General features: G+C 43.7%; 1 protein-coding gene across 1 annotated transcript in view; it reads left to right on the top strand.

Annotated features, from left to right (window-relative positions):
• Positions 1-465: 465 nt before the first annotated feature.
• WDTC1 (WD and tetratricopeptide repeats 1) overlaps positions 466-19,125 on the top strand; it is a 29,697-nt gene continuing 11,037 nt past the window's right edge. The window contains exons 1-11 of the mRNA XM_034413588.3: positions 466-996; positions 4,969-5,117; positions 6,453-6,536; positions 8,414-8,460; positions 10,666-10,777; positions 11,474-11,661; positions 12,889-13,071; positions 15,021-15,115; positions 15,511-15,626; positions 18,132-18,207; positions 19,015-19,111. Of these exons, the coding sequence (XP_034269479.1) occupies positions 4,989-5,117; positions 6,453-6,536; positions 8,414-8,460; positions 10,666-10,777; positions 11,474-11,661; positions 12,889-13,071; positions 15,021-15,115; positions 15,511-15,626; positions 18,132-18,207; positions 19,015-19,111 (1,127 nt within the window). The 5' untranslated portion in view covers positions 466-996; positions 4,969-4,988. The remainder of the gene's footprint in view (positions 997-4,968; positions 5,118-6,452; positions 6,537-8,413; positions 8,461-10,665; positions 10,778-11,473; positions 11,662-12,888; positions 13,072-15,020; positions 15,116-15,510; positions 15,627-18,131; positions 18,208-19,014; positions 19,112-19,125) is intronic.

Raw genomic sequence — 19,125 nt, 5'->3', positions numbered from 1 at the left:
TTAAAAGTGTGATACAAGGACATCTGGGGATCTCCCAAAATCTTAGGAGGTCCACAAAATCAAAATTATCTGCCAGATATTGAAGACATTGGAATTATTATTTTTATTTCTTAAAACAATAGTTATTTTTTTAATTAACTTTTAAAAATTATGTGAATATTTACAATAATGCTTGTTCCTTTTTACATGGTTCAATCAATATTCTATGCAGGCATCAGTTTCCATTTTTAATACAGTAAACATCGATAAAAATAACCCATACAAACTGAAGTTCTTCTGGGGCCCTCCAAAATTTTTAAAAGTACGGAGGGGTTCAAGAAAAGTTCAAGAAAACACGTCTCTAATTTGCCTTAGGAGAGACCACGGCCCCTTTGGAAAACTTCAAGTCCCAGCATCCCCTCCACCCGTAATAACCCCGCCCCCTTGTGTTCCCTGTGTCGTCTCCCTCTTTTCTCTTACTCTAACTGCGCAGATTGGCCCGGGCCGCCCGCCAATTGGCGAGTTCCCTTTGGGCAGAACAACTGTCACTCCTTTCCCTCGGGCCAATCAGACGCGGAAGAGTTAAAAGAGGGTGGGCTTTGCTTATTCCCGGAGCGTGTCTGCGCCGCTCGCGCGGCGGAAGGGCCGGCGTTGAGATCGAGAGGGCTGGTGGCGCAGTTAGCGTCGCGCAGGCGCACTGCCGGGCGCAACGGTGGAGAAAGGGGAGGGAGGGAGAAGAGGAGGAGGAGGGGGAGGCGGCGTTGGGGGCTTTGCTGAGCCCGAGACAGCTGGAAAGGATAAACAGAGGCGGGGGCCGCCGAGGTCTCAGGTCCCAGCCGGGCCGGGCGGTGCTACGCAGCCTGGCGAGCGGCTCAAGCGGCCTTCCAGCCACTCTCTCACCTCCTGGAGGGGCCCCTGCCCTGGCACAGGGGTCAGGCCGCCCCCCTGCATGGAAGTTCGGGGGCTTCGTCCACTGGCTGCTGCGGCTGCTGAGCCTGCCTTGAGGAGGCCTGACAGGTAACCCGGACGGAGCTCTCCTTCCCCGTCCTCCGCCTGCCTTAAAAGAACCAACCTCCCTCCCTCCCTCCCTCCCCACCCCGGGAGCCTTTCCGCTGCCTGGACTACAACGCCCATCAGCCACGGCCGAGGGGAGTGAGGGGGGGGGCGTGAGGGTCTTTCTGCAGGTGGGGAGCGATGGGGGTGATTGGAGGAGGAAGAGGAGGAGGAGCCTTCCTCCAGAGGCGTCCATTCTTATCACCCCCCACTCCACCCTCATTTTTTTGACCCACCTACCATCTCTTGAAACCTCCCCCCCCCCCAAAAAAAAACCCCACCCTGCCCCTTTTCCTTTTGGCGTGGCTCTTCCCAGCAGATTCCAAAGGGATCTGCTGGGAAGAGCTGGGAATCTGTCCTCCCCCCCCCCAAAAAAAAACTTGCCACTGCTCTCCCCCCAACCACCCACCCCACTCCAAGAGAGGAAGGATCTGGTGTGGGGGGGTGGTGGGACACACACCTGTTTTCCTCTTGCCAAAGCTTTTGGGAAATGTCTTCACGTCCATTCAGTGGGGTGTGTGTGTGTGTGTGGGTGCATCCAGTTTGCCCGCTTTCGCCAGCCTGGCACTAACTCTCCAGAGTTTTGGGGGTGGGTGTCACCTGCCCAGAGCGGGCAGGATGGATCTTCCAAAGAGATGCTGTCAGGATTCCCAGGTTCTACTTGAGTGTGCGAAGCATCTTTGGAGAGCCCAAAACTTCCTCTCGCTCGGCTCAAACTTCTGGCAGAGACTTTTTGTGCTTTAAATTGCACTCTGCGGGGTGGAAAGTGAGAAGTAGAGTCAGATCATTGAAGGCACCACACAGCTCTCCCTCCGGCCACTTCTCTGGCTTTCTCAAGACCTCTTACTTTTCCTCTCTTGAAAGAGCTTTTTTTTTTTTCCCCTAGCCTGCCTGGCTGGTTGTTGGTGTAGGTTTCTGGTGGTGGGCTCAGTCTTTGGGCTGAAGGAGTTGCGGTGGAATGAAAATAACACCAAACTGAACTATCCCCTGAGTATGTGCACAAGCTGTTGCTCACTTCCTATTGCTCCTACTGTACCAGGATTCCTTTGCAGGGATCTGTCAAGTTTCTTTCCATGCTGCAGTTTTTCTTTTCTGCTTTACACTAATGAGAGTCAAAATTCTTCGTAAAAGCAGTGGCTGGGTTGAGATTGCCTGGAATTAATTATGGTTTGTTAAATTGGGGGGTTGGGGTATGACTGTACTAATTGTGGCTTGGTGTTGCATATGAATCGGGTCCTTGGAAAACCCTGATTTATTGTTTAAATGATTAATGTCCTTAGCCTATTACTTTTCAGCGGCTTATAATTTCTATCAATGATCATACTAAGGATCTTGCTATGGGAAAGTGATTTTTTGTTTGCATGACATACTTGAACATAAATTAATAACGACTGGGTTAAGACGTTAATTTTTATATGGTTCAGGGTATTGTATGAATACAGTTTGTGTCATCCTGGGTCTTGCTAGTATATTAGTAGCTTTGGAAGGATTTTATCCTTTATTTTTTCCAAGTGTTGGCTTCATAAATTCTTAAATAGCTTCACTTGTTGCAGTTTCTCAGTAACATAAACTCTTGGCTATTTTGCTGAGATAAACGTTCATTTTGTTGCACTGTTCTAATTTAGATTTTGTGTTGTTTTCATTTTTAAATTAATATGTCCATGCATTTTGGGTTTATTTTACCTTGGTGCCATGTTAAGCATGTGCACATATCCAAAACAGACTAGTGTATTTTTTAATTCACATACATTCATGTATCCTGTATTTTAAAATAGAGTTGCTATTAATTTTTACTAGAAACCTAAATATTCACTTTCAAATCTAGTCCAGCCTGAATTTACAATGATTATCACATGCTATGTTGTTGTTTTATTTGGGGTATAGAATCTTGTGTGCCCCAAGTAATTACTTTAATCATTTCTGGTCTGCATGTGTGATCTCATCCAATTGTGACTTGCTCAACAAACTATGACTCAACCTATGTGTGTCCATTTTATACGAATCCTTAAACTTTCTTTTGGATCTCCTTAAGGTACAAATTTATATATATATATATATATATATAATTATGTGTTGGGTGTTACATTTCTGTAGTTTTGTTTTCTGTTCTTGATACTTTTTGTTAAGATTTAACAAACATTTCCATGTTTAAAAATGAATTTCTTTCAAAAGAAAGACATTTCTTTCTCCCTAATAAAACCCAAGCCCCATGTCTAATCCAACAATGTTGTTTACCAGAAATATAAGAGCTGGTATCTGGTATCTATAATGGGAAAATTGAATCAAAAATCTTTTAGTGTATCATGAGGTCTACCATGGGTTTCCATGCTAGGCTTTCTGAACTCAGATCACAATATTGACTTAAGAACCAAGTTTTCATTTGTTGCTCTAAAAAGTAGATGCCACAACCTAATTTTTCTCTATTGCAATAGCAACTTTTAGCATTCATAGCTTTACATTGTACTTAAAATATGAAGGGAAATTTTAAAAATGATTCCTCCAAGTAATTGTCATTAGAAAATCATTTTTCAGAATGATTGTAATTAGTACTTTTGGTCATTGCTCCTTCTGGGAGCAAATTATATTAATGATTGCATCTTTCTTCATCCTCCAAAACTGTACAATTCAGTTCCCAGAATTCTGAGCAACAGGCACACTGGTTCTGAATTCTGGGAAATTAAGTTACATATCTGAAAGATGACTTTGTCAGGCAAGGCTATGGAAACAGATAACTAAATTTAGTAGTCCTACAGAATTGTTTTCTAATCCATCACAGAATGCTTCTGTACTTGAGCTTACATATGTAAAATATTAAATTGCTTATATACTATTAGAGAATTTACTTGCACTTACTTTCCAAACTTTTGTGGCATCCTCTAAAGCCAGATGTACTATCTTTTTTGGATTGAGAGCTGCATAGGCTCTTTGAATGATAAGTAAGAAAGAGGGTGCATTATTAAAAAAAAAAAAAGGAGCAGAACCAGAATCAAAATTAAATTTCATTGAAGGTATATTTATGACCTTATGTTGGGGTCAATATGCTATTTAGTATACTGTCGATTGTTGCAAGCCACCCAGAGTCCTCGGAGAGTGGGCGGCATAGAAATATGATTAATATAATAATAATAATAATAATAATAATAATAATAATAATAATAATAATAATAATAATAATAATAGTAATACATAAGCCTTACCCTCTTCATCTTCCAAAATGTAGCTCTCTTTCCAATTTCATCACTGTGGTTGTTAGAGGAAGCTTCCATCTTTAATATTTCAGAAGTCTTCAAAAATTTCATCAACTCTGCTGTGCTATGGCAGGACCGAGTGATGTTCTTTGATATCAGTAATGTTTTGGGGAGCAGTTTTGCAATTGGCTAAAACCTAACCTGAGTTTTCCCGGCTGTCTGTGTTAACCATTGATGTTGAAGATGTCAGGATTTCATACATTCCGTTGACATTCTGCATTGTTGTGCTATTTTTAAACATTGAAAAAAAGTTTTATTTTTGAATGCAATTTATGTGAAAAAAACAATTGTGACTACAAAGTTGTTTATACTGTACACATAACAGTCATATGCTTTTTATTATATATGGTTTCTGTGATTACTATATAAGCTGTTTATCTTGAAAATTGGTGGATGTCTTAAAATGAGATCTTGTGTCATCAGTTAAAAGTTCTGAAAGCTATTGGGGAGGGGGGAGAGTATTTTAATTTTCACTGAGAACTATATCTAAGAATTTAGACCAAGGCTCCATCTATGGAGAGGGATATATGTACATAACTTTAGAAATCAAATGACTGAGGGAAATATTTGAAAACCTCATATTAAAATTTCCTTTTGTCGGCTAGAACAGCTCCATAATTTTATGTATAAATAATTTCAAAGCTTTCTCCTCTCTCTCTCTCCTCCCCCTCTTCTCTCCAAATTACAGGTAATTTCAATGCCTTCTCAATGGACATGAACTCTGCTGGAATGCTTGGATTCACAGCAAGACCATCACTAACTTGCTTTCGTAGGCCCTATTGTGAAAAGATGGCAAAAGCAAATATTATTGGAGACCTCATTAGCAGGCAGCTCAAGGTACTTCTTGTCTTAAAGAGTCATTAACAGCATTTTGCTAGAGGGTGAGCTGAAGTGGAGGAGGAAAGCTTTTAGAGAGGCCATCTTGGGGACTGATTTTCTTGTTGCTCCTGTCTGTTTGTTTGTCTTCTTCGTCAGAGACTGCTTTGTGTCTTTGCCAGAAGTCATGCCCAAGATGAATGGAACAAGCTGCTGAGCCTTATTCATCCTTTTCTCATTCTTTGCATCAAAGAGTAGTGAGCAGTTAGCAAGAGACCCTTTCTATTGATCCTAGGTGCTCTCTTCTGCTGTCATACATTCAGATTATTCCCCCTGGTTTTGTCATGAGACTTGACAAACTGTGGTTACTGCTTATTGTGCGATCTAATTATCAAGCTCGTTAAACACCGACTGGGTGACATTTCTATGAGATGTTTCCTAATCTGGTTAGAAAACCATGTTATTCATCTATCTTCATCAGAATGCAAAAGACATCAAGTGTTGTTTCCCATTGTTTAGTCTTAAGGTCCATAATATCTTATGAAGAGATAGAGATAGATGGATAAAATAGATGAAAATGAAGAGAGAGAAGGAATTTGCAGATGTCACAGAATTGGAGGGATAACTAATGCTCTGGAAGATGGAAATGAAATGTCTATGGAGATTCTCAGTCATCCAGGTCATGGTTGTCCCTAAGGTGCTTTTTCAAAAGGCAACTGGAGTTTTTCTTTGTTTTTGCTTGAAGACATTTCATTTCTCATCTAAGAAACTTCTTCAGTTCTGAATGAATGGTGGAGAATGGAAGGATTTATATCCCTTACAGTCATCTGGTCATTAGCACTCTTTCTGAGAGTTGTTGAGGCCATTTGGAGGTTTATCTGTGCCCTCAGGGTCACCTGAATAAATGAGGAGAGCAGATTCTGCAATTTCACTTGTTAACAAGCTGAAAATCAATATATGTCAGTATGTAAGAACAGATATTTTTAGATGCAATTTAAAGCTACATTCATAGAAGTCTGGTTCCCAAATCAAAGTCAGCCAGAGTCTTTTGGAGTGGGTGACCATAATAATTGTTGTGGGGAAATCTATCTCCACAATATGTTCTGTATTGATTAATCTCATTTTGAATATTTCATCCGGTTCTGACTATTGCATTTCAGGAAAAATCTAGTCAGTAGACTAGATCAGGGAAGGGCAAGTTAGATGGACCTGGATATTATTATTATTATTTTTGCATGAGTATTTGGAGATTAGAGGTATCTCTTCTCCTTCATGGTGTCTTACGCTGAAGAATTATGGTTGGATGTAGAATGTTCTTAAGGCCTCTCCATTAATTGTATTTATCTGTGTTTATAGGAAAAGGGTGCCCTCAGTTTTGAGCGACACTATCATGTTACCGACCCATTCATTCAGCGTCTGGGCTTGGAAGCGGAGCTGCAAGTAAGTGGAGGACGGTCATGGTAGCAAAAATAATATATATTTTTTAATTTGTAAAGCATTTCCTAGTTTATTGAAGGTTAATTATTCCTAAACCATTTACCTTACTTCCCCTAAATTTTTTCTAAATTTAACAGATTGAAAAGATAATACCGTGTTTCCCCGAAAATAAAACCCTGTTGTATATTTTTTTGAACCCTGAAATAAGTACTCGGCCTTATTGCCATGAGCTCAAAAGAGTGATTGGGCTTATTATCAGGGGATGTCTTATTTTGGGGGAAACAGGGTAGGAAAACCTTAATTTGCTAATCCCCAGCCCCTCAAATTTTTTTTCTTAATGAGGAGCTTGTCAAACTTCAGTGTGACTGTTGTTAGACCTGAGATTGTTATGGGGAAATAAATCTGTTATTGCCATGGCTAGGCCCGTTCTTTATTAGGGCCAAGTTTAGATGTGCCAGCAACATTGCCCAGTTTGGTCTGTGGTGAATCCCTCCATCAGAAAGAATACAAGCAATTTCAAAATGGAATTGGAACAAGCAGGATCAGGATGCAATATTTTCACCTTTTGATATTGATAAGTCAATATGAAAAATATCCTCCCCAAAGGGAAAAAATAACAAGGAAAAATCATTTCAATGGGACAGGAGTAATCATTGTCTAATTTATTTTAAATTATCCCTCTCTTTTGTTGAGATATTGTGATAACCTGGTGGCAACTGGGTGTCCTTATAATCTGTGGGAGTGAGAATGATGGGAGTGTCAATCTGTATTTAGACATTATTAGGTTGGAAAGACATCCATAGCTAACCAGATTCTATTATAGGTAACCCTGTGTAGGGGTAAAATTGCAAGTAGTTCTTGACTTACAACCACAATTGAGCCCAAAATTTCTGTTGCTAACAAGACAGTTGCTAAGTGAGTTTTGCTCCATTTTGTGACCTTTCCTGCCACAGTTAAGTGAATTACTGCAGTTAAGTTAGTAATGCCGATCATTGGCTTCCCTATTGACTTTGCTTTGTCAGAAGGTCACAAAAGATGAAGCGCATGATCCTGGAACATTGCAACTGTCATAAGTACATGCCAGTTGCCAAGCATCTGAATTTTGATCACGTGACCATGGGGATGCCGCAGCGGTTGTAAATGTGAAAAGCGGTCATAAATCAATTTTGCAGTGCTGTTGTAACGTTGAATGGTAACTAAACAAATGGTTGTAAATCAAGGATTATCCCTATGTCTTTTTTTTCTAAATTAATCGTGCTTTAGTGTTATATTTAAGATAAGTTGAGAGTTAAAGTTTCATGCTGTTTGGAGTACTATTACAAAAATGGTCTTGTAAATATTAAGGATGTAGTTTGTTGATCATACAATTAAAAAATGGCATTGAATAATCCATGAGGTGCTCTAGAATTCATCACTTTTCTCTTTACCTCTCAGTGTAAGGCGAGATCATTTCCCATTGCCCATACATTAACTCTTTTCTGATTCTTAGATCTGCCAAACCTTGTTGGGATCTCTTTATTATTTCCCCCCCTCCCCCCCTTCCCCTCGCCCCCCCCCCCGACTTCCCAGAGCAAAATACAGGGTATTGCATTTAACAAACATAATCTAACATAAGCAAACTGCCCATACATTAACTCATATTACTTCAATTATATGATGTAGGACGATTTGTTCAAAAGATACATACATAGGCTTGGATACATTAGGATTAGCAATGGAAGCAAAATGGAACACCATTCAATGATCAGAAGAAGCTCTGGAAAGCTTAAAACAGCAAGAAAAATGGGACATGTCAGAATATGTTAGATTTTCCTTTATCCCTTTGAGTGAGTAATCTGAAATTGGTAAAGCTCTGACATTGGTAGTTTTTTTTTTTTTAGGGTCATGCTGGCTGTGTCAACTGCCTTGAATGGAATGAAAAGGGAAAGTAAGTATGTCTCTGAAAATAGATTTGTCTCCAAAGCTAGGAAATGGGCCTGGGGATTGCTGGATCACCTTCGCTTGTTTCTGTTGCTCCCCTCTGGGAGGAGCTTTAGAAGTATTTCTAGGAGGACGACCAGATTCTGTAACCGCTTTGTTCCCTAGGCCATCCATCTGATAAACTCGCAAGATTCATTTCTCTCGCCATGTACATGTATTATATCCGAATTAGACTGTGTTGTTTCTCTGTGTCATGTAATATATGTGGGTATATGCACAATTTGGTATTTATTTATTTATTTTGTCATGTTTATGTCGTGCATATTGGAGGTGGTGGCTCTTTGTATGCAATGAAATTTCAATTTCATGTATGTCGATTAGTGTACATTCAAAGTGACAGCAAGGGTAGTCTAAGTTCGGTGTCTGCAATCCGCGGCTCCGGAGCCACATGCGTCTCTTTCGTCCCCCTGCTGTGGCTCCCTATCGACTGAACCCACCACTGGCTGGCCCCGCCCCTCGCTCTCCCCTTCCAGTCACTCCTCTCCTGTCCTGAGAGAGAGACAGAGAGAGAGAGATACCTGTTTCCCACAGAAACAGGTGGGCTGGGGGTGGAAGTGAGTGACATTGAGTTGGCCACACCCATCCAGGTTTTGTGGCTCCCGGTGTTTTCTTCTCTGTGGGAAACGGGTCCAAATGGCTCTTTGAGTGTTTAAGGTTGCAGACCCCTGGTCTAAGCCTAAATCTGACCTTGAAAGACCATTCTTAAATTTGACTTCATCCAGTGTTGTGTTCGAGCATTTAGGAAGAGTGACACACAGTAAGGCGGAACCTATTTTAAGTATCTCATACAATAGCCACATGTGTCAAGGATTACATAATATAATTCAGAGAGACTTTGCTGAAGGTTGAAGAAAGGTTTTGCATGAAGAATGCAGAGCCTATGGGTTCTGGCAAGAGTAGGAAGGCTCCTATGCTTGATTCAGGCTTTAATCTGAATATGAAAGTGTCCTTAAGAAAGAGTAGGCACTTTCAATGAATGCCTATAGAAAACCTCTGTAGCCCAGGGGAGAATTTCTAATTGTACTTCCTGGAGGTGTATAGCATTCATTTACCCGCCTTGTTAATAGATTCCTGGTGAACTGTTACAAATATAATTGACAGCTGCTCCTTGAGAGTTCTTTGCTGTGCTCTGAAACCCCCATTGGCTCTAGATCAGTGGTCCCCAACATTTGCGGCTTGTGGCCCAGCTGGGGGAGAGGGAGAGGGAACCGGGGCATGTGAGCAGTATGCGTGTATGTGTGCACCTGCCCACCCCTCATGCAAGTTGAGCTGCATGCGCACATGCATGTCGGCCCTCCTCTTGTGTGGCCCAATTCCTAATAGGCCATGGCCCTGGGGCCTGGAGACCCTTGTTCTAAATCCGTGATGGTGAACCTATGGCATACGTGCCACAGCTGGCACACAGAGCCCTCTCTGGGCAGGCGAGCTCTCACCCAGCTCAGCTCCACCGCGCAGGCATGCACATGCGCGACTCCCACCGGCCAGCTGATTTTCAAGATGCACGGGGGACGCATGCAGGAGATGCGCGTGCATGCACGGGGTCATACATATATGCACAGGTGGCAGGGGGTGCAGTGTGCCCCCCATGGCCCGTTTTTGGGCCCAGGAGTCTGCAGGTAGGCCTGCTAGGCCAAAAATGGGCGGGGGGGTTGCATGCATATGCGTAGGGGGAGTGGGGAGTCATGCATGCATGGGGGGGTGTATGCATTGCATTATGGGTGCCGGCACGCGTGCATGCGCCTACTTTCGGCACACAACGAGAAAAAGGATAGCCATCGCTGATCTAGATCTTTGTTTCCCAACCTTAGCCCTTTTAAAGTATGTATCCCAATGCTGACGGGCGGGGTTGGGCAATTGTGGCTCTTTTACAACCTGTGGACTTCAACTCCCAGAATTCCTGAGACAGCTGTCTCAGGAATTCTGGGAGTTGAAGTCCACAGGTTGTAAAAGAGCCACAATTGCCCACCCCTGGGCTGGGGTATCATGGCTCAGGTTGGGAAACATTGTTCTATGAGAGATGAGCATCTCTATGAGATTGTCTTTAAGAGATTGACACGACTTGACTTTACGAGATCTCGGCGAATGAATGCAGAAAGACATGAGTTTGTAGCAATGGTTTGCTAATATGCTTTTGTGCCTCTTGACTTTTCAGCTTGTTGGCCTCTGGCTCTGATGACCAGCACACCATTGTGTGGGATCCTCTGCACCATAAGAAACTCCTTTCCATGCACACGGGGCATACAGCAAACATATTTTCTGTCAAGGTAGGTGGATTTGGAAGAAGGTGGTAAAATACTAAGAACAGGTAGTCCTCGACTTACAACAGTTCATTTAGTTGACTGTTTGAAGTTGTTGTTAGTTGCGAAGTCGTGTCCGACCCATCACGACCCCATGGACAACTTTCCTCCAGGCCTTCCTGTCTTCTACCATCCCCCGGAGACCATTTGAAGTTACAACAGCACTAAAAAAAGTGACTTATGGCCATTTTTCACAGTTAACAACCGTTGCAGCATCCCCATAGCCACATGATCAAAATTCGGATGTTTGGCAACTGACTCGTGATGGTTGCAGCGTCCCAGAGTCATGTGATCGCCTTTTGTGACTTCCTGATCGGCAAAGTCAATGGGGGAGTTAGATTCACTTAACAAGCGTGAGGCTAACTTAACAACTGCCGTGACTCGTTTAACAACTGTTGCAAAAAAAGATCGTAAAATGGGGCAAAGTTCAATTAACAACTGTCTCACTTAAAAACAGAAAGGTTGGACTCAGTTGGGGGTCTTAAACTGAGGACCACCTGTAGCCGTGTCAAGATTAAATGTTGAGGTTAGGATGAGTAGGTACTTGACTACAAAGCCAATAATCTGTGGCTGTTAAGTGACATGTTCCTTCAAAGATGTCTTTTTATCCATCAGTGGGGAAGCCCTTCTTGGCATGAAAGATATCATGCTTATTTTCCACAGTTCTTGCCGCATGCGGAGGACCGGATACTTATTACTGGGGCCGCTGATTCCAAAGTGCACGTCCACGACTTGACTGTCAAAGAAACGACCCACATGTTTGGGGATCACAAAAACAGAGTCAAGCGAATTGCCACAGCTCCGATGTGGCCCAACACCTTCTGGAGTGCGGCAGAAGATGGACTAATCAGGTACAATTTGTCTGATGTTGTGGGGGAACACAGAGTCAACCCTGAGGTTGGCTGGCTGAAGCCATCTTGGAGGCTTCAGGGTTGCCACACAATGGTGGGGGGGGAAAATAGATGGGGTTTTGTAGCCAAAACAATAAAGTTTTCCTGTGAGAACTAAGGACATTCTCACAGGTGGCTGGCCAGAGGAGGAGCAAAGTAACCCAGCAACCAACCGGCCAGCACCTGGATTGGATAGCGTGACCAGTGATTTGGGGGGAAAGGGAAAACTTTTAACTAGATGAAAGCCGCAGGAAACCTCAGAGTCGGCTTTCACCAGTTTGTTCCAATATGATGTATCCAATAAACTGTTCTTTGAGGAGCTCGAGTGCCTTGGAGTTTGTTTTCTATGGGTGCATTATTTGGAACCAGGAGTGGGTTCTACTTACCTTTACTACCGGTTCGCAACGGGACTGCGCTTCTGCGCATGCGCAATCGCCGATGACGACATCCTGGGCGGTTGGCGGGGCCTCCCGCCGGTTTTACTATCGGTTCTTGCGAACCGGTCTGAACCGGGGGCAACCTACCACTGCTTGGAACGCTGACACACAGCTTAGGGTTCCGCTCTGTTTAATTACTGTGTGTTGCAGAAATGTTATGGCCAAACCAATAAACTGTACCGCTAGGGCTTAAAACCAGGACTCTGCAATAAAGTGACCCACTAAAACTGCCCCCGCCTCCAACCTTTTGGCACCAGGGATCGGTTCCATGGAGAAAGTTTTTTCCGCGGACCGGCGGGGGATGTGATTTTGTGTGCTGCCTGCATCCCAGGGATGGGGCTTTGCTTTTTGCGTGGCACAGTTGATGGCATGATATGAACCGATGCCGGTCCACAGACTGGGGGCTGGGGACCCTTGCTCTAAAACGGAGGTCTCCAACCTTGACAACTTTAAGCCTGGAGGACTTCAACTCCCAGAATTCAACTCCCAGCCAAGCTGGCTGGGGAATTCTAGGAGTTGAAATCCTCCAGGCTTAAAGTTGCCAAGGTTGGAGACCACTGCTCTAAAACATGATTTAATTGAATTTAGAATTGAGCAATACACTAATACATTGCTTACTTTTAATAAATAATTTTATAATTACTTAGCTCACTTTTTCATGGTGGGGTCAAAATTGTGGTGCTTCTGCTTGCTTCTGATTTCTGAAGGCCTGCTAATGTTTTTATTCTTCCTTATTTATTTATTTTTTTAGACAGTATGACTTGCGAGAGAATAGCAAACACTCAGAAGTTCTGATAGACCTGACTGAATACTGTGGGCAGCTTGTGGAGGCAAAGTGCCTCACAGTCAATCCCCAGGACAATAACTATCTCGCTGTGGGAGCCAGTGGACCCTTTGTCCGGATTTACGACATACGCATGATCCACAACCACAGGTAACAGAAGTGAAGACTGATAACTTACGGGTCCAACTTAGACACATTAGGGCTTATTTTCTGGTTAGTGTTGTGGCCCGTCAGCAGCCTGTGCAGTTAGTAGCTGATTCCGACAGCGAGGAGGCTGGTGTGCTGCGCCAGCAGCCTGTGCAGCTGGCGCTCGAGTCAGACAATGAGGAGGCTGGAGAGGATGTGGTGCCAGAGACGGGGATTCATCCAGGGCCTTCAGAACCTCCAGAAGCTCCCATAAGTGAAGAGGAAGAAGAGGAGGAGCCTCTTCTCGATGCACGAGTGCGCAGAGCTCTTAAAAGGCAGGAGTGGCTCCTCAGGAGGAGGTCTCTTCGAGAGTAAGGCTTGGGACTAATTGGCCACTCCCCTAGCCTATTTAAGGAAGGATGACGACTGATGCAATTTACAGGAAACAATTTCATTCATATTCCTTCGCGTCTTGATTCCAGAAACGTTTGATTCGGCTCTTGTTTCTCTCTTGTCAGTTTTCCTGCAAATTGCTTCTGGGCATTCTGCCAACCACAGTAAGATTACGGTTATCTGAAATACTGTGCCTCAGAATTGAGTTGTTATTCTTTGGATTCTTGTCAGCTGTTAATGAAGTTAAATTAACAGCCCTTGTTCAGAAAAGACTGATTTAAACTGTACTTGTGTTCGAACAACTACTAAGAAAGCTCATTAGTAATCCTTAATTAGTAAACTAAGGTTTGTATGGACTTTGGGTGTGTTGCGTTCTTTGGGGTCCGTAGCTGGGGCAGAACAGTTAGGTCTTATTTTGGGGGGAATTCAGTACTAAATGGGGCTACCCTTGAAAAGTGTTCGGAGAGTACAGTTGGTCCAGAACGCAGCCACGCGAGCTGTCGTGGGTGCACCTAGGTACACCCACATTACACCAATTCTCTGCGAGCTGCACTGGCTCCCTATTGGTCTCCAGTCACAATTCAAGGTGTTGGTTATTACTTTTAAAGTCCTACATGGCTCAGGGCCAGGTTATCTTCGACACCGCCTTCTGCCACATAGCTCCCAGCGACCGGTAAGATCCCACAGAGTTGGTCTCCAGGTCCCATCAGCTAAACAATGTCGGCTGGCAGGCCCGCGGGGGAGGGCCTTCCCTGTGGCTGCCCCAGTTCACTGGAACCAGTTACCTCCTGAGGTCCGGACCATCCCCACCCTATTGGCCTTCCGAAAAGCGGTGAAGACCTGGCTTTTCTGGCAGGCCTGGGGCCATTGATCTCACTCTTGTGATCTGGCGAGATCTGGCCATGAATGGTGTGAATGAGTTTTTAATGTTTTTAATGTTTTGTAATTTTTCAATTTCTTTTTATAATGATTTTTTAAATGTATTGTGAGCCGCCCTGAGTCTTCGGAGAGGGGCAGCATATAAATATAATTAATTAAATTAAATTAATTAAATTAAATGCATCCATCTGGCTGACAATCTTAACTAGGGCTTATTTTGGGGGTAGGCAGGGCTGAAATTCAGCAGGTTCTAATAGGTTCTGGAAAACCGGTAGTGGAAATTTTGAGTAGTTCGGAGAACCGGCAAATGCCACCTTTAGCTGACCCCAGAGTGGGGTGGGAATGGAGATTTTGCAGTATCCTTCCCCTGCCACGTCCACCAAGCCACGCCCACAGAACCAGTAGGGAAAAATTTTGAATTTCAACCCTGGGGGGTAGGGTTTATATTACGAGCATCCTGAAAAATGCTAGGACTTATTTTCCAGTTGGGTCTTATTTTCGGGGAAACAGGTTATGAATCTCAGTCTGTTGCAGTAAAATTTACAAAATCTATCAGACATATGTTGACATAACTATATTTCCCCCCTCTTAATATGCCTGGGCTGTCATGATTTTCTTTTTCTCTTCACCAATAGAAGGAGAAATGTCTTGAGAAGAAACTGTATGCACAAAATAAAATTTTCCTCTCTCTTTTGGCTTAGGAAAAGCATGAAACAGAACCCTGCGGCTGGTGTCCATACATTCTGTGATCGACAGAAACCCCTCCCAGATGGCGCTGCTCAATACTACGTAGCAGGTAAGTTTATCGCTGGATGATGCCCCATCCAGGAGACATTTTAGTGCATTCAGCAAAATTCATGGGGGCGGGTGTGTGTCAGCCTATTATGATGAGAAATGAGTGAGTCCCAGCCACCTAATATGGCTTCCAAAGCTGACAGAGTGTACATTTGAGTAACTTACGGTTGGGTGGAGTAAAGATGGATCCTTAGCTTTTAATCACTTCTGCTGCAAAGTAGTTAATGATTCTTTTTTTTTCTTTTTTTTGCTGAAAGTAGAATCTGCACAATAAATGGATATAGCTTTTATTTTATTTTAAAAGGCTTTTCTATTTGCAAATACTTAGCTAAGGCAGGGTCCATTCTATCAAGTTGTATGTATTAATTGTGCTTGGGTTGTTTTTTCCTTCTGAAGGGCATCTTCCAGTGAAATTACCTGACTACAATAACCGACTGAGAGTTTTGGTAGCTACCTATGTCACTTTCAGCCCAGATGGTACAGAGCTCTTAGTCAACATGGGAGGAGAACAGGTAATCTAACACTGTTCCAATATCTAAGGGGCTTCCATAAAGAAGGAGGGGGTTTCAACCTATTCTCCAAAGCACCTGAAGGCAAAACAGAAAGCAATGGATGGAAACTAATCAAGGAGAGTAGCAACCTAGAACTAAGGAGAAATAACAGTGAGAAGAATTAACCAGTTGAACAGCTTTGCCTTCAGAAATTATGGGTGCTTCATCACTGGAGGCTTTTAAGAAGAGATTGGACAATCATTTCTCTGAAATGGTATAGGGCTGTGATGGCGAACCTATGTCATGCGTGCCACAGGAGGCACTCATAGCCATATTAGTGGGCATGCTAGCTCAGCTCTGGCATGCATGTGCACGCCAGCCAGCTGATTTTTGGGCCTTCTGGGCCCACCAGAAGTAGGAAACAGGCTGTTTCCTGCCTCCGGAGGGCCTGGGGTAGGGTGGGGAAGGCCCATTTTTCTTTCTCACCTGGCTCCAGATCCTCTCTATGCATCTGGGGAGGGTGAAAACAGCCTTCCCCACTCTCCGGAGGCCTGAAACAGCCCATTTCCCAACTCCTGATGGAACAGGAAGTGACTTTTTTGCTTTCCCCAGCCTCCAGAGACTCCTAGAGAGGCTCTGGCAGCTGAGGACAGCAAAAAAGTCCCACCGGGAATTGGGAAATGGGCCATTTCAGGCCTCCGGAGGGCCTCTGAGGGAGTGGGGAAGGCTGTTTTCACCCTCCCCAGATGCATAGAGAGGATCTGGAGCCAGGTGAGAAAGAAAAACAGGCCTACCTGGCCATCATGTGCCGGGGGGGGGGGTTGTGCACGCATACGCAGGGCGGGGCGCATAGAATTATGGTTGTGGGCACATACGCGCATGAACCTCCCCCGCCTCCCCCCCCCTTCCTGGCATGCGATGGCAAAAGGTTAGCCATCACTGGTATAGGGTTTCCTGATTGAGCATAGGGTTGGACTAGAAGATCTCCAAGGTCCCTTCCAACTCTGTTATTCTGTTAATCTTTGGCTGCTTTCAGCATCTCACTGAGCTGATTTCAGCACTCAGGCTGATTCAGTCATTGTGAAATATTATCAGGATATTTAAATGGTCCACCTCAGATGGCCTTCAATCCATTTATAAATTCCCCAGCGCTTCAAAGCTGTTCTAGCCATCCCACACCCATCCCCATTGTACTGAATTTCATATATTGCACCCAGTAATTGCTGCTTTCTCAAATAAATTGTTCTTATTAATGTCTACAAAGAGTTAGCCAGAAAATAAATGATTATGAAATTCTGCCACAGTCTATCAGGTTCCCCAGATCAGGATTTGGCTGCAAATCTTTTGCCTCGACTCCATACAGGTAGTCCTTGACTTATGACCACGATTGGGACCAGCATTTCTGTTGCTAAGCAAGCAGTTCAGTGAATAGCACCCGATTTTAAGACTTTTTTTGCCACAGTTGTTAAGCGAATGACTACAGTTGTTAGATGAATCATGCAGTCGTTAAGCAAATCCAGCTTCCTCCACTGGCTTTAGGTAACCATTCTGCTGCTCATGAATATAGTTTCAGAGAGGTGTGGGAAGCTGTTAATACCAAAAATTGGGAGTCTGGTCTGCCCTGATTAGCAGAACAGCTTCCTCAGCCAAAAGATGACTCATTCTTTAGATTTCTAAGAACTGAAATTGATTTTTCTCATGGTTTAGGTGAAGCTAAATCTTCTGCTGTATTCATGCAGTTTTGAATCCTGTTTTACGAGAGACTTTTTCTAAATGCACATTTTCCTTTGCCCTACAAAAATACGAATAGCTTCCGCTAGACCAGGGGTCAGCAACCTGCGGCTCTGGAGCCGCATGTGGCTCTTTCACAGGGGTGAAATCCAGCAGCTTCTGACAGGTTCTGGAGAACCGGTAGCGAAAATTTTGAGTAGTTCGGAGAACTGGCAAATACCATCTCTAGCTGGCCCCAGAGTGGGGTGGGAATGGAGATTTTGCAGTATCCTTCCCCTGGAGTGGAGTGGGAATGGAGATTTTGCAATATCCTTCCCTTGCCACGCCTACCAAGCCACGCCCACAGAACCAGTAAGTAAATTGGATTTCACCCCTGCTCTTTCACCCCTCTGCTGCAGCTCCCTGTCACTCAAAATATGCGTCACAACCGCCAATTTGTGACACCTGCCAGCACCGATTTATTGAGCTTTTCAACCCCCCGGTAGGCCAACTATGGATAAATCCAAGAAAAGAAAAGTTTCAGAAGCAAACAAAATTTAATTCAACTACATATGCTAGTTTTGTGACTGTTCAAGAAATAGTCAGCCACGGGAAGGGTTTTTGTGGCTCCCGGTGTTTTCTTTTCTGGGGGAAACGGGTCCAAAGGGCTCTTTGAGTGTTTAAGGTTGCAGATCCCTGCGCTAAACTTACATGCGTTAATCAGCACCAAGTTAGGGTTTTCTTGTGAGCAATTCTGGCTGAAAACTTACTGTTCCTATGTCATTTGTAGATTCATTGCATTTCTTTGATTTTTAGGTTTACTTATTCGACCTGACGTATAAGCAGCGGCCATACACTTTTCTCCTGCCAAAAAAATGCCATACTCCAGGGGGTAAGAATGCTGTACTTTTCCAGGGGAGACATGATAGCAGTGCTCCAATATTTGAGGGGCTGTCACAGAGAGGAGGGGGTCAAGCTATTTTCCAAAGCACCTGAAGGCCAGACAAGGAATAATGGATGGAAACAGATCAAGGAGAGATTCATCCTAGAAATAAGGAGAAATTTTCTGACAGTGAGAGAACAATCAACCTATGGAACAGAAGTTGCCTTCGGAAGTTGTGGGAGCTTCACCACTGGAAGCTTTCAAGAAGAGACTGGACTGCCATCTGTCAGAAATGGTGTAGGGTCTCCTGCTTGGGCGGAGGGTTGGACTGGATGACATACAAGGTCCCTTCCAACTCTGTTAATCTGTTATTGCATTCAAAGTGAAATTGGTAGGTTGCTGGATTCCAATAACACAGATTTATCTTCGCTGGTCAATTTAGCCATTGCCTAACCCAGTCTTACCCAACCTACAATCTCCTAAAGTATTAGATGTCAGGCTGATTAAGCATTTATTTTTTTTTTGCTTGTAGTGCTGGGTCTTCTCCCAGGTTGCTCATTCCCCCAAAATTGAAAAACTGCACGGTATAGAAGAATGCCTATCTGCCACTTACACTTTTACCCTTGCTTCAGACTTATTCCACTCCTTATGATTCCACGGTATCATTTTATTTCTATATTGCTTTGCTTCCCCGAAGTGCCCAGAATGGTTTACGAGAATACAATAAAAAATATCTGAAATAAACCATTCCAATAAAACCAACATTTAAAGCCATAACTACAAAAATTGAAGCTCACTTCATTTTATGACCCTCAGAGGTGCAGAACGGGAAAACATCGGCCAATGGCGTGTCAAATGGCATCCATCTCCACAGCAATGGTTTCCGGCTGTCTGAGGGGCGAGCCCATGTCAGGTAAGGTCTCCTCC

Source organism: Pantherophis guttatus, chromosome 10 (genome assembly GCF_059756535.1).
Source record: "Pantherophis guttatus breed Tessera chromosome 10, ASM5975653v1, whole genome shotgun sequence".
Classification (NCBI taxonomy): domain Eukaryota; kingdom Metazoa; phylum Chordata; class Lepidosauria; order Squamata; family Colubridae; genus Pantherophis; species Pantherophis guttatus.
The sequence above is the reverse complement of the archived record's forward strand: the minus strand, read 5'-3'. Positions and strand labels throughout refer to the sequence as shown.